The sequence below is a fragment of the Quercus robur genome, chromosome 11 (assembly GCF_932294415.1).
Source record: "Quercus robur chromosome 11, dhQueRobu3.1, whole genome shotgun sequence".
NCBI lineage: Eukaryota > Viridiplantae > Streptophyta > Magnoliopsida > Fagales > Fagaceae > Quercus > Quercus robur.
The window spans coordinates 15,224,915-15,240,477 of record NC_065544.1 but is presented as its reverse complement, the minus strand read 5'-3'; the positions used below and the strand labels follow the sequence as shown (position 1 = coordinate 15,240,477).

The following is a 15,563-nucleotide window of genomic DNA, read 5'->3' as shown; positions in this document are numbered from 1 at the left end:
CTCACCGCTGTTGCCTGCCAATCATGAATGACATTTGTGTGCTTTGGCATAGCAAAAGTGGAATGTCAAATTCTTAACATAATTGGGTATTTCTTTTCTATCTCTTATATGCCCATGCATGGTTTGCTTAAAAGAAAAATATATGCAAAGAAAAATAAAAGCAAAAAGATCAAAATGCTTTATATATAATTGCAAGCATATATTCTAGGAGATGTGGGAGTTATAAGATATTCCTCGAAGGTGATAGTCCCCATCAAACAGTTATGATTGTGTGTGAGTTAAAGTGATTTTCTCATATCTTAAGTCATTATAACTTATAGACACTTATGTAATCTTGTGATGTTTTTTTTCACACACAACACGCAACATTCTTTTCTACTCTTGATACATGTGCAGGTACAATGTGATTTGGCCATCACAAGGAATACATGTGTTAATGTATGTTCACTAAACTGTCTTAACTTGTTTTTGAAATATAAAATTGATTAGACTTGTTTAGTGTGTGTGTGTTTTGGGATCTAAATGCCTATCATTTTTATTGTTGAGAGATGCTTTTGAGAGTTTGAAATGTTGCTTGGATCTTTGGTTGAATTACATTTTTTATTGCATTCATATCTGTGTTTTTCTCTTCTTGAAAAACTGTTTTTAAGTAATCTCGACAGCTCCTCGACACCTCTCGATACCTGGCTTATTTGTCGAGTTCTTCAGTTGCTTTTTATCGCAATCTCAACACCTCTCGATAGCTAGGTCGATTGATCGACAAACTTTCTGTCTCCTCGATAGCTTCTCGATAACTGTTCGATCCATCGAGGTTTGCTCGATAGTTGCTCGACACCTCTTGATCCATCGAGATCCTCTTGCATGCATTGTTTTTCACATGTTTTGCATCTTTCTGTTATCTTGTCATCCATAGCATCTTTTTTCATTACATTCATGCATTTATATGGATTCCTTATGCCCCCTTGATCATTATTGATCATCTTTATGTTTCTCGGGTGAAGCTTTCTAACTTCTTGTACCCTTTGTCAATCATGACAAAAAGGGGGAGAAATTGTAGAGAATATTTGGTTTCCTTTTGAGATGCTACATGTTAGGGGGAGAAATACATTCCTTTGTAAGGGGGAGATGTGTTTCATCTTGTTAGGGGGAGTGCTTACTTCCTTCTTCTTGTACACCGGTTTTGTGACCATTTTTACATACATTGCGCTTATCTTTGATATATATATATATATATATATATGATGACGTATGTCTTCTTTCACCTATCTCTCCATGTGTTGTTTCTTTTCTTTCTTTATACACATGTTTCTTATTATTGTATGCAATCTATTATTTCTGTTTTGCAGTAAGATGCCTTAATGAGTTTTGTTTAAAGTGTTTCAGAAATACATGTTGTCAAAATCTTCTTGCCATAAACTCTCTTCTTGCAAAGTTTTTCAAGAGTTTGTGTTAGGATAGATTTTATTGTATTTAAAGAGTTTGTGTAAGTATGAGTTCAGATGTTTTGAAGCGATAGAAGATTTCTGCTATAAGTTCATCTATAGGGATTGTAGAGTCTAGGGACAAAGATTTTGTACTAGATCTGAAACTTTTCTTTACTATAGTGAATTGCTTTTTGGGAAGGTTTCCTCCCAGGTTTTTTTTACTGTGAAACTAGTTTGTTTCATTGGTTTTCTTAGGTCATCATATCTTGTCTTATTTACTTTTCTGCTGCATTTATTATTGACATGATATTGATGTTTGTTTGTTTTAACAAGTTTTATTCATAATATATCTAATTAACAACTTGGGTTTAAAACTTATTAATTCTATCAATCGGTGTCTAAATTTCCCAACAGTGGAATTACTAAATGAATAGATAAGAAATAACTAAATGAAAGGAGTTGCAAAAATTGGTTTGTCTTATAACCCCAGTTATTTCTTTGTGATTTGGTTGAAGTTTGCATACAGAATGCTATGTATATCCTCTAACTTGATTTCAATATTATAAAACTAGGAATTAGACAATGCATTGTCTTTTATTTGAGAATGAAAATTGATTTGACATAAATAGCTCTAATAATCTAATATAGGATACTTCGCTTTTGACGTAATTATTGCTTAGATTGTGAAAATTAGTTGGATATGTGAATTTAGATGGATGTGTTTGGCAGATTGTCACTTGAAGATATAATTTATAAGAAATTATAACACCAATTATTCTTTAATTTTATTCAGGCTTTGAGGTTGATTAAAATGCAAAGACATTTAGTGGCCATTTGCCAATTATTTCACTATAAGGGACACTTGGATCCTTAAAAAAGGATTCACTTAATAAGGCTATGTAGGACACTGCCTATGAAGATGTCTCTTCTATTGTTTTGAGTTTTGTTATTGCATTTACATAGCTGCCAAATATGTGTTGATGGACTTAATGGTTGTGTTTTTAATTTATTTAACAAGAGATTTTAAATATAGATTAATAACAATTTGATAGTTTTTAGACCCCTTAAAAACACAATTGGATTAACCTAGGTAATTAGCCAAGTTGTTACTTAGTCCAAATTAACAAATCTAGGTTATCACAATCAAAATAATCATATCATGCAAAGCAGCAGAAAGATAAATAACACAATGATATGATCACCTAGGAAACCAAACCGATAAAAACCTGGGGAGGATTTAACCTAGCTATCCTCAAGGTAAACTTGAATCCACTATAAAAGAATCGAAGTTGTTCAACAGGACTTAGACCACTAACATCCTATTACTACCCACTAGTAGAAACTTATTGACACGACCACTTGCAAGCTCCAAAACCACGGACTCCTTCTTCCTTGGATTCTCTAGCAAGTACAAGCACACCCGCTTGTGTTTCTTTAAGTTCTTATGGCAGCAACTGAATGATCATCAAGCTCTTGAAAAAATCTCCCTCTTGATAATCCTAAGCTTGTGTAAAGGAAAGCTCCTCACAGATCTCATAAGAGATTTACACAAACAGCAATAATGAGCAACACCAAAACGTGGCTAGGGTTTGCCTTATATACCTAGGGAAAATTAGAAAACCCTAAACATTTTAAAACAAAACTAGGGTTGAGTTGGAATTCTGCAGAAAACGCATCTGACCCGATTTTCAATTGATCGAGCCTAAGTTTCGATCGATCGAACCAGGCCGAGAAGCATAAATGATTTCTGCATCAACTTGTTCCAACTTTACATAAATGAATCAACTTTGAGCAAGTCTAAACATAACTAAACATCTTGTTTTGATCATGGTTTGCCAACAATACACATTAGAGTTCTAACTACATAAAATCCTAAGTCTTTAGAGAACTCAAAGTTTTATGTCGAATAAATATATGATGTACTCTTCTATATAATGCAGATGTGTTGTATTATGTTCTCTACTCTTTTTGAGTCATAGTGAAAGAATTTGACATTAGTAACTATAGACACTCGATTTTGCACCCATAATTTAATCAAAGAAGATGACTAGAGTGACCAATTATGTACCCCAAAATTCATGATTGCATTACATAAGTCAATTCATTCATTGCATATCATAAAAATAATCTTGAGGTTCTAACGGTCACGACGGTGTACCTGATTTCCAAATCGGACTGTTGGATTGAAAGATATCACATGATCAAGTTTGTATGGTCAGCATGCATTTTGTTTAGGTGAAACCAACCATGCATGATTAATTTAAATTAATTCTGATTGGCTATACAGTTAAAATTAATTAAATAATTTTGTGATTAGTTGTTAGTGAGTGTCAAAAATAGGCTTGCTTGCATAAGAATAAAAGAGGGTAATCAGATAACAATAAATTTGAGGATAATCAAGACTTTTTGGCTACGAGATAATCATTGCTGAAAAGACCTAAATTATCAGAAAAAGAGTTTAATTTTTAGAATATGGATTAAAAATGTGTCTAAGTGCAAGTCTCGACTCAAAAAATCTTAAAAAAGGAGTGCTGATTGGCACAAAATTCAAACCCGGGATCGGCACCCAAAAGGGCCATTCGGCACTTTTGGAGTGTCGATTGGCACAAACTCGAGCCCTGGCTCGAGGGCACTTGGATTAAGCTGAAACACATCCTTTTCGATTTTTTAGAGATAAAGATGCATCCCAGTTCGTATTCTGATCATTTAGCTTTTTTTTTTAGCTTCCCAACCTCTATAAATAGAGACTGCATCACAAAATGAAGGGAATTTTTCACAATCTCTGATTTCCCCTCTTTCTGACTCCCCTTTTCAATTATTTTCTCTCTTATGTTAAAGATGTTCTAGAGGCTCTAGCCTTAGGAATTTCTTTTTTGTAAGCAAGGTATTTTAGGTTTCAAAGATAATTGAATAAATTTCTTTGAACCCTAAAATATTCCCTCAATAAGAAGAGTACGTCCATGCAAGAGGTGGTTTTTCTTTACCCTTTTTTTTTTTTTCTGTTGTCTTTTATTTTGATGATGCATGATGTAGATATTTTTTTAGTTTCAATTTCTAATGTTCATGCAATGTGTTGTTAATATTTTTGTTGAAATATGTTCTTAATGCTTTTGTTGTCATGATTTCCCTTTTGAGTTTCATAAATCTGCACATTATCACATTTTTTTCAAAACCAAAAACTAATCTGTATCTTCCTTAGATGCAGATCTAAATCTTTTCTAACATAAAAACTGATATGTATCTTCCTTAGATGCATATATGAATTTTTTCAAAACCAAAAACAGATATGTATCTTCCTTAGATGCAGATCTGAATTTTTTCTAATACAAAAATAGATCTGTATCTTCCTTAGATTCAGATCTGAATTTTTTCTAACATAAAAACAGATCTGTATCTTCCTTAGATTCAGATCTAAATTTTTTCTAATATAAAAACAGATCTGTATCTTCCTTAGATTCAGATCTGAATTTTTTCTAACATAAAAACAGATTTGTATCTTCCTTAGATACAGATCTAAATTTTTTTAAACATAGCAAATTTTGAAATAAAAAAAGAAAGTCATAAGTAGTGATGTTTCGTTTGTTTTGTTTTGTGCAAGTAGCATAAGTTTGTTTCATGAGTGTTGTCCTCCTCTAAAAAATCTTTTTATTTTATTTTATTTCACATAAAAAATAGATCTGAATTTTTTTTTTTTTAACATACATACCAAAAACCAATTTTTTACTTTGTTTCAAAACAAATCTGATAATTTTTAAAGCAAAAAACCTTGTTTTATTTAATAAAACAAATCTGATTTTTCTTCACCAAAAACTAATTTTTTACCTATACCAAAACAAATCTAGTTTTTTTAATGAATAAAATCAAAATTTTTTTATTCACAAAAACATATCTGAATTTTTTAAAGAAGAGGACACATTCATGAAGTAGATTTACGTGATTTAGTTTAGGGTTAAGTTTGTCATGTATGCAACATATCATTCATATCATGCATTAAGGGTATATTGGTCATGAGAGTCAAGAAGACCAGACTCTATCTGGGCAGAATAGGTGCCTAACACCTTCCCATTCCATAACTTGGCCTCTGAATTTAGTTTCTTTTGCATAGGTAGACCTAGGCTTTATCTTCTTTTTTTTATTATGTTTTTTGGGTACATTGTAACTAGGACAAAAAGACATGTATCTTTGGTAACTTGTAACTAGGACTCAAAACTTGTAATATTCAATCTATCTAGTTTGTACTTTTTATTCAATGAATGATAATGGAACATTTCAGTCATATAAAGTTGTATTTAATTTTTTCTTTTTTCTTTTTGTATAAAAAATAAGTGGCGACTCCACACCACTTACCCAAAAAGAGAGGTTCCCTAAAAAATCACCCAAAAATCTCTTTTTTGAGAGCCACCTTTGCCGGGTCCTCTCACAGTAACTATATTCTATTTATTTATTATGAAAACGACATTGCGATCATTATTGCAATTTGTTTATTTGTTTATTCACAGTATATATGTAACTATGAATATAATTTCATTGTCAACGGACCTATGGTAGTGTTATTAATCTTTTCGGCATGTATGTATTTTTATGGAGCTAATACACAGGATTTCTTTATCCATTATTTGTCTTTATAATTTTTTTTTGGGCACAACACATTGTGTACTAGGTTTGACAATGTTTAATATTTGAATTGGTGAAGATTTTATGTTATGCTTGGGTCTTCTCCATTTAGTTGTATTATTTGATTAGTAAGTCTTGAGACATTTTGATTTAGTGCAGCAAATGATAATTGCAATATTGTTTTTTTCTTTTTGATGAATCTTGTGCATTGCACGGGTTAGCAACTAGTTTATTTATAAAGCACCGAGAGTACAATTATATTTTTACAACGGCATAAAATATAATTCATGGCAATTATGGGTTTATCAAGAGAGCGTACATAGAAACTGATTGAGTGACCATATTCTTGTGCATCTATTGAATTGGGGTGAAGATTGATGGTCTTCCCAAGATCAATCTTCTTCTTAGTTTTGAATTTCACTACATTATAGTCCACTCTTCTAATCTTTATTCTTGAACTTAAGTTTGAGTGTTTATCTTGAATTAATGGAGTAGATCTTGTGATTCTTCCCCTGTTTGAGTCTGTATATGATGCAAAATCATGTTTTTCAACATCATGTTCTCGTGGTAAGCAATGCGTTTGTATTTTCATTACTCTTATCAAGTTTTGTAACAATCTTTCATGTTGAGCATGCTTATTTATTGCTTGGTGTGCTTAATTTTGTTAGCATGTTTGGATCACTTCACTAATTGATTGATCATTATAGTTAACATTTGACTGTTAAATTTATGGTCTATCTATGGTTGAATGATTGTCAATTCTATATGCTTTGCGTGAGAATATATAATTATTTTGTAATGTCGTATAATATATAATTTATTCTTCAAATTTAATTGAAGATAATTTGTTCTCTTAAAATTTGAAGTATTTCTTAAAATATTTTTCATCTCAACATCTCTAAAAATATATCATTCTTTTATTTTAGGTGTTTTTTTTTTTTTTAGAAACTTGGATGTGTTTGATTAATATTATTCTTTTTAAAAATGGTCTATATTCTTCAAACTTTTGTTATAGAGTGTTATTTTTTTTTTTTTTTTGGGTATAAATAAATATTTTTAAGTTTCAAATTTCTCATTTTCTTAAGGAGATTATTATGATAATAAAGCCTCACCACAAATTTATAATTAATATTTCTCAAATAATTGATAAACACATTCAATTACATAGTCATGTAGATTATATTTTGATATTAACTCAAATTCTCACTTTCAAAATATCTAAGGGTTAACTCAAATAAAACAATAAAAGGAAGAGAGTACATGTGATGGGAAATTCAAAAGGTATCAACCCAAAGTAGAGATACAAAAAACACAAAAATTTATCAATTTAAGTAGAGTTGGGTGAAAAAATAAATAATGGAGAGAGACAGAGAGAGACAGAGAGAGAGAGAGAAATAGCAAATTTTTATAAAAGAAGATGAGTAGAAGAATACTAAAAGAAAAAATGTATAGTTAAAAACACCAAATTATCCAATTCATTTTACGTAATAGATTAACATTATAACATTATATACTATATAATGTCATAGGATAATATCTAACAATCATACACAATTAAATCACCTTAACCAAAAGTAGAGTTTAACACAAAAATTCATCAACCTAAATAAGTGGGAAAAAATAGAGAGAGAGAGTATTCACCTTTTTGTGTAAGCAAAATATGAATTGAATAAAAGAGAGAATAGCAAATTTTTATATTAAAATAAAATAGGGAAGAAGAAGAGTCAAAATAAAAGGAAGATGAATGGATGAAGGAATTATGACACCATGGTATAGAGTAGAGGAGAGATACAAAGGTAAAAGTGATGAGTAAATGTAATTTTAAGGTGATAAATTAATAATAAGAGAGAAAGTGTTGAAAATATGTGCATGATGTGGCTGCTGACATAACTTAATAAAAGCGTAGCAACAATAAATATCATGCTTCAACTTATATATATATATATATATATATGGAAGTGCCAGTTGAGAGATACAAGGCTTTTAACCTACTCGAAAAGTATTATATTTGTTGGGTTAAGATAGCTTAACCTCGGTTAATTAATTCAATTACCTATGTTGATTAATTAGGTCAAATTACGTGCAAATCGTGGAGGCATCAACAAATTACCAAATACACTAATTGCAGCGGAAATTAAACTGACAAGGTGATTTGTTGACAAATGAGAAAAACCTTTCGCAAGGCAAAAATCTCACCGGGTGAATTTAAGGTCACCACTCCCAAGAATCCACTTATTAATAATCAAACGGTTACAAGTATGAGGAATCTTACCACTACCTTGGCCTATTCCAAAATACCAACCTACAGTTGAACTTTCGCTCTAATACCCAATTGGACTTGATCGTGTAGTAGCCTTCTTTCCTCTAATGCACAAATCTTCAATTTGTGACTAACTCCTTTGCATGGATTCCAGTACGTGACTAACTCCAGCAACTTGAATGATTATTGTTACCTACAAAGTTCTTCACTTTATCAACAATGAAGATTAGGAAGGACAAAGTTACAAAACCCTATGGCGTATAAACGCAATAGCTTCTCATAGAGAAAATTAAACTCTTGGTCTCTGTATCTGTGTGTGTCAGCTCTTAAAATAAGCCTTCTATATTTCTATGGTTGTGAGAAAAGAAAACCTAAACAAATACAATAGCATGGGCTTAGATATGGAAATTCTGAAATCGAGCCTGTGTCGAGCTTTCCATTTAGACTTGATAGTAGCTATCTATTGAGCGTTAATAAAATAGCTTTTCTTCACTTGTTTCTTGGATCAATCTTCATGTCTTTAATACTAACACTAGATATGTTAGAACAACATATTTCTTGATGTATTAAACCCAACTTAGATCTACCCAATTACAAGTAAAGTGCGTTTTGCCAAAGGATTAGCCAATCACCACTACAACAAAATGTATTTTTAGCAACAAATTTTAGTGAGGAAAAAATTTTTGTCACTAAAAACTTACATTTAGTGACGAAATTTATAATTCATTGCCAAAAATGAAAAATAATAATAACCTTTAGTGATGGAATTGAAATTTCATCGCTATTTGTTGATTTGAAACAAGGGCGCCAAAAGAAAAAAGCAGGGCGCGAATTTAATTAGTCTACAGCGATGAAATTTTTCATCACTAAAACTTTAAGTTTTTGGCGACGAAATAATTTCGTCCCTGTAGGTTTTGCTAGGAGATTATCAGCGACGAAAAAAATTTCATCGCTAAAAGACCCCAATAGCGAAGAAACAAAGTTGTCGCTAAAAAATGGGTCCGCCTACCCTTTAGGCATTTTAGTGACGGAACTCTAATTCGTTGCTGAAAGTGGTCTATAGCAACGAAACTCTAATTCGTCACTAAAAGTGGTCTAGCGACGACAATAATTTCATTGCTAAAAGTGTTAACATAAAAGAGCAAAACAATCCCGCATTTAGTCATTTTTCAAAAACCACACCCTCACAAAAATGTAAATTTCATCTCACTCGCCGTTCACCCAAGCCGTCGAGCCTCAACTCCATCAAGCTTCTGTCCGTCGAGCCTCACCGCAGTCGAGCTTCACTCCGCCAATCCTCACCTCCATTAAGCCTCACTCCGCCATTCCTCACCTCTGCCAATCCTCACGCTGAGTCACACCTCTCCACCATTCCCTTGCATTTCTGCCGATCCACACCACCGCTGAGCTAGACCACCATCTCGCCACTCAAGAGCCTTCACCCGTTCCGATCGCCGATTGACAAGTCTTCTGACACTCTCACAGTCTTTGATGCTAATGATAAGTAACACACTTTCAAACCCTTACAACTCTAAGTTCTAGTAACAATACAAAGTGCTTTCAAACTCTTGAGTTTAACTTTATCTACTTGTATTAGCAAAGCAAATAGCTACTGATTTTTGGGTTCAAAATGTTTGAGTGTGGGAATGGGATTTGAAGAACTATGGCTGTGTGGTGGCGGTGGGACCTTATTACAATGGTTAAAAATGGGTTTTTTATTTTATTTTTTTTTTTTTTTTTATTTTTTTAATCTTTTATGGGTAGAGATAGGCACTTATTAACACACTCTAATTCGACATTGTAGATATTTTGTTTAAGTGGTTAAATGGAGTTGGACCCACGGAAGTTCTCTTGCTTTATTCTTTTTTCCCCTTTTTGTCGTTGTGGAGCTTACAATTGTGTGCTTTGCATTTCTGAACAAGGATGTGGTGGTCGATGTATTTGGAATCTTATTGATATGCATGTAGGGTGAAGTCCTTATACTTGTCTAGCCAGGATTTAGGTAGTTCTTTATATTTGATATTTATATATTTACCTATATATCTGGTGCTTGTGCTTAATAAGTTATATGTAATGTCTGTTTGTCTATTCACTCCAGCTATATCAGGTTCAATAATGCATAATGTTGTGTTAGACAAGTATTTGAATATGCTATTTAATATTTTTGGTGTTCTGATTATTTGATTTTGCTTTTTATTTATTTATTTATTATAAATAAATAATTTATTGCAGTTTGTTTGTTTCTTTTTTCTTTCTTTCAGAAGTAATAAAATTATAGTCTTCATAGGACGCCTTAATTGATTTCCTTAATATAAGAACTCCTTTCGATGCCATGATTTGCAATAGATAAATGCTAATTATGTAGTTCATCCTTTTAATGTAAAGTATGAATTGTGGTGGCAGGCCTACTGCAGACACAAGGTACTGTAGCTATGGTATTCTCTAAGGTTAGACTTTTGAAAGCTTCAGAAATTTGCTATATTGCATGCTTTAAAATAAGAAGGCTTTAAATGCTTACTATTAAATTACTGATCAACTGACCATTTGAGTTTCATGGGCAGGTGCTAATTCAAGTGAAATTTGCTATATTGCATGCTTATTATTAATATCCCAATGTTATTTTTATTAATCCATGTTTTGCATAGTCTCATGCATGTGACTATTTTGATCATAAAAATCCTTTTGCGCCTTGTTACTCCCACAGTTCATAGGTGGCAGTGCCAAGACATCATTTGCTACCTCACCTTTTGTTAACAAATGGGCATCCTTGGCAAGACCCTTTAGGAATATCTCTTCTTTCTGCAGTTTATTGTATGTTTCCAATGCAAGCTTCTTTGATGATTTTATTATAGTCATCTTGTTCTAAGAGAGTGAGATTTTCTGATTATTTGAATGGTTTTCATCAATTTGGTTTTGTTTTGTGTAGGGAAATCTAATTCTTGATATTAACTATCCAATCAGTCCTTTCGGCACTAAGGTTAGTGCTTCATGCATTGCTTAACTTGTTTTCATAGTTTTTAATTATTGAAAGCTTGCTTGATTTGTGCAAATGATTTATCGGTGGGTGTCAACAAACCCAAGAATCATAAACTAATTGTGGCTTAGATATAGATATGATAATTTTAGGATAATAGCTATGTATTGGTGTTGTTTAATAAGCGGATAGAATTACTTCAAAAAAGGACCTACTAATAGATTTACTAAAGACTATAGATGCAGCCATCATATAAGAAATTAATATAAGATTCCAAGATTATCTGAAATGGCTTTATAGATTGACATACAAGAAATTAGATTTTCAAATATGTTTTTTGCAGGTTAAACATTGTTTGTTTGTGGTCACTTTGGATTTCTTTGGTAGAGGTGTGTGCTGGCTTGAGCATAGTAAGTAACTAGTTAACTTTTTATGGTCTTCTTGAGAGCAAAAACTATAAATTGCAAAGGGAAGCCATAATTTTGCTGTTATTGATTGAAACTAAAGAGGGAATAAGAGATTTTATTGCTAGAATGTTGGAGCTTGTGATGGTATAATGGAAAGAAGAAAGATAGGAAGAATTTGTGAAATTGATAAGTGGAAGGATGCTAGGTCTTGGAAGTGCATAAACTTGAGGTGTTGAGTAGGTCTGAGAGAAAATGAATAATGATCTCAACAATGTATCTTAGATTTTTGTTTGAAAAAGACCTTGTTGATGATGGTGGCACAAACTTACTCAACAGCAAGCAATTTGATCCTAATAAAAGGAGAGAGCTACATCACGAAGGAGGAATACTTGTTTTGTGGCTTTCACTGGTCATAAAGTATTGCTTAAGGTAGAGGTGTTTGGTTCTTTAATTTGTTTTCAAAGTCTCTTTCACTTTAGGTCTTGAATAGGGCTGTCCACGGGTCGGTCCGGGTCGGGTTTGTGCTCAACCTGCAAATCTGAACAGGTGGAGAAGTTCCAGACCTGCCACCGACCATGAAAAGCCACCGGTCAAGTTAGATCAGGCTCGGGTGGGCGTCGGTCGGCTTTGATTTCGACCGAAATACAGTGATCAAACACTAAACTTCGATTCTTGAAGAACAAAATCAACAGATCTACAAACCCAAAGAGAAGATCTACAAACCCAAAGAACAGATCCACAAATCCAAAGAACAAAAACAACAATAGACAACAATTTCATAGATAACTGAACCTAAGAGATGAAAATTTCAAGGCGGCGAAGACGAATCTGAGAGATGGAGGCGAAGACAAGCTAGGGACGTTGAGGACGAAGAGCGAATGTTGACGACGAAAAGCACAGATCAACAACGAAGAGGCAGAGATCGATGATGGAGAGGCCGATATCAACAACAAGTAGGATCGGTGAAGGGTAGACATTGGCGAAGTGCAGATCGTGAGACTGAGACTTGGTCATATCTCAGTTCGATTGGGTTTCTTCGAGTTTTGGGGAGAAAACCCGCCAACCGACCCGCCGTTTTCGGGTTCTGGAGTCGGAGACCCACCGCTGACCGTCACCGGCGTCGGGTCGGTCAGTTCTCAGGCCAGATCGGACGGGTTGGGCGGGTGGGTCGGGTCTCGGTTTTTGTTGGACACCCCTAGTCTTGAATCATTTGGTGAAGTTTGGGAAGGAGAAAGACTATAGGGCTAGAGGTGCGTGGCACATATGTTAGTTTGATAGGGGGTATACTGCTCAAGAATCTCTCTCTATTTCATTTATTAATTTTAAACTTTTTATGCACTGAAAGAACATCCTTGATAGTTCTTAGATAGCATTTCTATGCCTTTGAAGCTGCTCTTTGGTCTTTATTATGACTAAATTGTTTTTTATAACATAGTTAATGTTTTTACTTTACGATTTTAATATAGTATTGTTTTTATATTTGTGCAGATTTCTTATTGGTGGCTTTTAGGGCATTTTCTTTTGGCACTACTTGAAGGCATCTTCTTTTGGGCCTAATTATATTATGCTAAAGTTTTTGTATTGTTATAAAACATCTTGTGTTATTGTATGTGTTGCAAACAATTTGTAAGGATGGATTGAATCGAATACTTGTTTTATTTTTACTTTTGGAATGTATGGATCATTTTCTTATAAATGTGTTATTCAAATATGAGGTTTTACTAATGTAATGATAGGTTATAGGTTAATATCAAAGACAGGAAAAAATGAAAATAGAAAATTAGTTTTAGTGGAAAATTTTTTCGTCACCAAATATAGCCAAAAAAAATAAAAATTGTTTTAGTGACGAAATATTCCGTCGCTAAATGTAGCCGAATTTTTTAAGAAATTGTTTTAGCGACGAAATTTTTCGTTGCTATATGTGCCCGAATTTTCTTTAAAAATAGTTTTAGTGATGAAATTTTTTGTTGCTATATGTACCAGAATTTCCATAAAAAATAGTTTTAGCGACGAAATTTTTTGTCACTGAATAGCGTTTTTAGCAAGGAAAACATTTAGCGATGAAATATTTTCATTGCTAAAGGTTTTTGTTTTTGTTTTTGTTTTTTTTTTTAATTAATCGGACCTTTGGCAACAAATTTTTCATTGCTAATACTTTTAGCAACGATGTATTAGCAACAAAACGAATTTCGTCGCTAAAAAGCAGATTTCATTGCTAAAAGTCGTAGGCGACGAAAAACTGGACATTTAGTGATGAAAATTTTCATCGCTAAAAATGCATTTTGTTGTAATGAACATAAACATTATGACCCTAACAATATGTCTAATGCAAATAGGGAATTTGGGTTGAAGTCAAACTAACAGGAGTTTAAGCATCTTTTCCAGACTGATGGATGACTTTCGCTACCAATTCCAGAAGCTTTTCTGGCCAATTCCCGCAATACTAATGCTCGCTTTTTTGCAGTCGCTAATGTTGCCTCTTTTTCAAGAATTTTGAATGTTATACCTGTCCATAAAAGCAATACAGTTTTTCATTGTCAAAGCTTTCATGCCTAATCAAGATTTTTGTAAGGACATCAAACCATGTAATGAAATTTTTAATTAATTGCCTCAACCTGTCAATTATTTAAATGATGGACATACCGTACATATTCGTAACAACACAAGGAAAAGATAGCGTACGAATAAATTGATTTAGAGACCACACTCTTGTGCATTTATGGAATTGGGGTGAAAATTGATGATCTTCTAAAGATTAATCTTCTTCTTAGTTTTGCATTTCACAACATTATGGTATGGTCTTCTAATCTTTATTCTTGAACTTAAAAGTTTGGGTGATTATCTTGCATTAATAAAGTAGATCATGTGATTCTTCTGCTGCTTGATTATATATATGATGGAAAACCATGTTTTCCAACATCATATTCTTGTGGTACACATTGCTTTTGTATTTTACTTACTCTTATCAAGTTGTGTAACCATCTTTCATGTTGAGCATGCTCATTTATTGCTTGGTGTGCTTAATTGAGCTAGCATGTTTGGATGATCACTTCCCATAAATTTATGGTCAAGTTATCTATGGTTGAATGATTATCAATTCTATATACTTGATCTTTTTCATTGCATTAAATAAAGTTTGTTTGTGATTTCAGGAAAGACAGGTAAAGTATTGAGTTTTGACTCGTTCTCTGCTATTGGTGTACCTCAAATTTTACATTGTTTACTTGGGTCTGTATTAGAGTGTTTTGTCATGAAATTAGTAAATAGTGAGTTTGTTAGAATATTTTTTGTTGGTTAATTCTATGACAAGTTTCTTTGTAATTTTGGGTTTTATACTTTGTGATAGAAATGGTTGCAATAAGGGCCAAAGACTGAAGCTTTTTTCGGTGTGCAAGACTAAAGACTTCGGTCGAGCGAGATTCAAAACTCAGTAGTGCGAGATTGATGATCCGGGCAAAAATTCTCAGTATGCTTGCCTTTAAACTCTAATTTATTCTTAAACTCCTAAGAAGGAAGAATGCTATAGAAGATAGAGAATAACCTAAAGGTATCTCTCCTCTGTGTTCCACCTCTCCCATTGAACAACTTTGAGTGTTTAAGTATTTGAAATATGTAGATAACCATACTTGTGTTGGACTTGATGTTTGATACTACACAGATCAAGACAAATTTTCAAGAAGTCTTGGAGTGATCGAGAGATTGGTTTTGTGGTCAGTGGATTGACTTGCGAGATGCAACAATGATTAACTTAGGAGGTACAAGACATGAGTTTGCAGTTGCTACCAAAAGCAAGGAGCTCAAGTACTTAATTTTATTACATGTATGGGATGTTGCGTGAATACAATATATGTACTACAACAATTTTCAACAGTAGACTTATTGAG

At 32.8% G+C, this 15,563-nt stretch overlaps 1 protein-coding gene across 5 annotated transcripts in view; it reads right to left on the bottom strand.

Annotated features, from left to right (window-relative positions):
• LOC126706966 (ankyrin repeat-containing protein ITN1-like) overlaps positions 1–15,563 on the bottom strand; it is a 223,625-nt gene that overhangs the window by 90,090 nt on the left and 117,972 nt on the right. For 4 of the 5 annotated variants that reach the window (XM_050406557.1, XM_050406556.1, XM_050406560.1 and 1 more), the window contains one exon: positions 14,042–14,185. The exons of the other annotated variant lie outside the window; for it this stretch is intronic. In XM_050406557.1, coding sequence (XP_050262514.1) covers positions 14,042–14,185 — 144 coding nt within the window. The remainder of the gene's footprint in view (positions 1–14,041; positions 14,186–15,563) is intronic. 5 annotated transcript variants of the gene reach the window in all.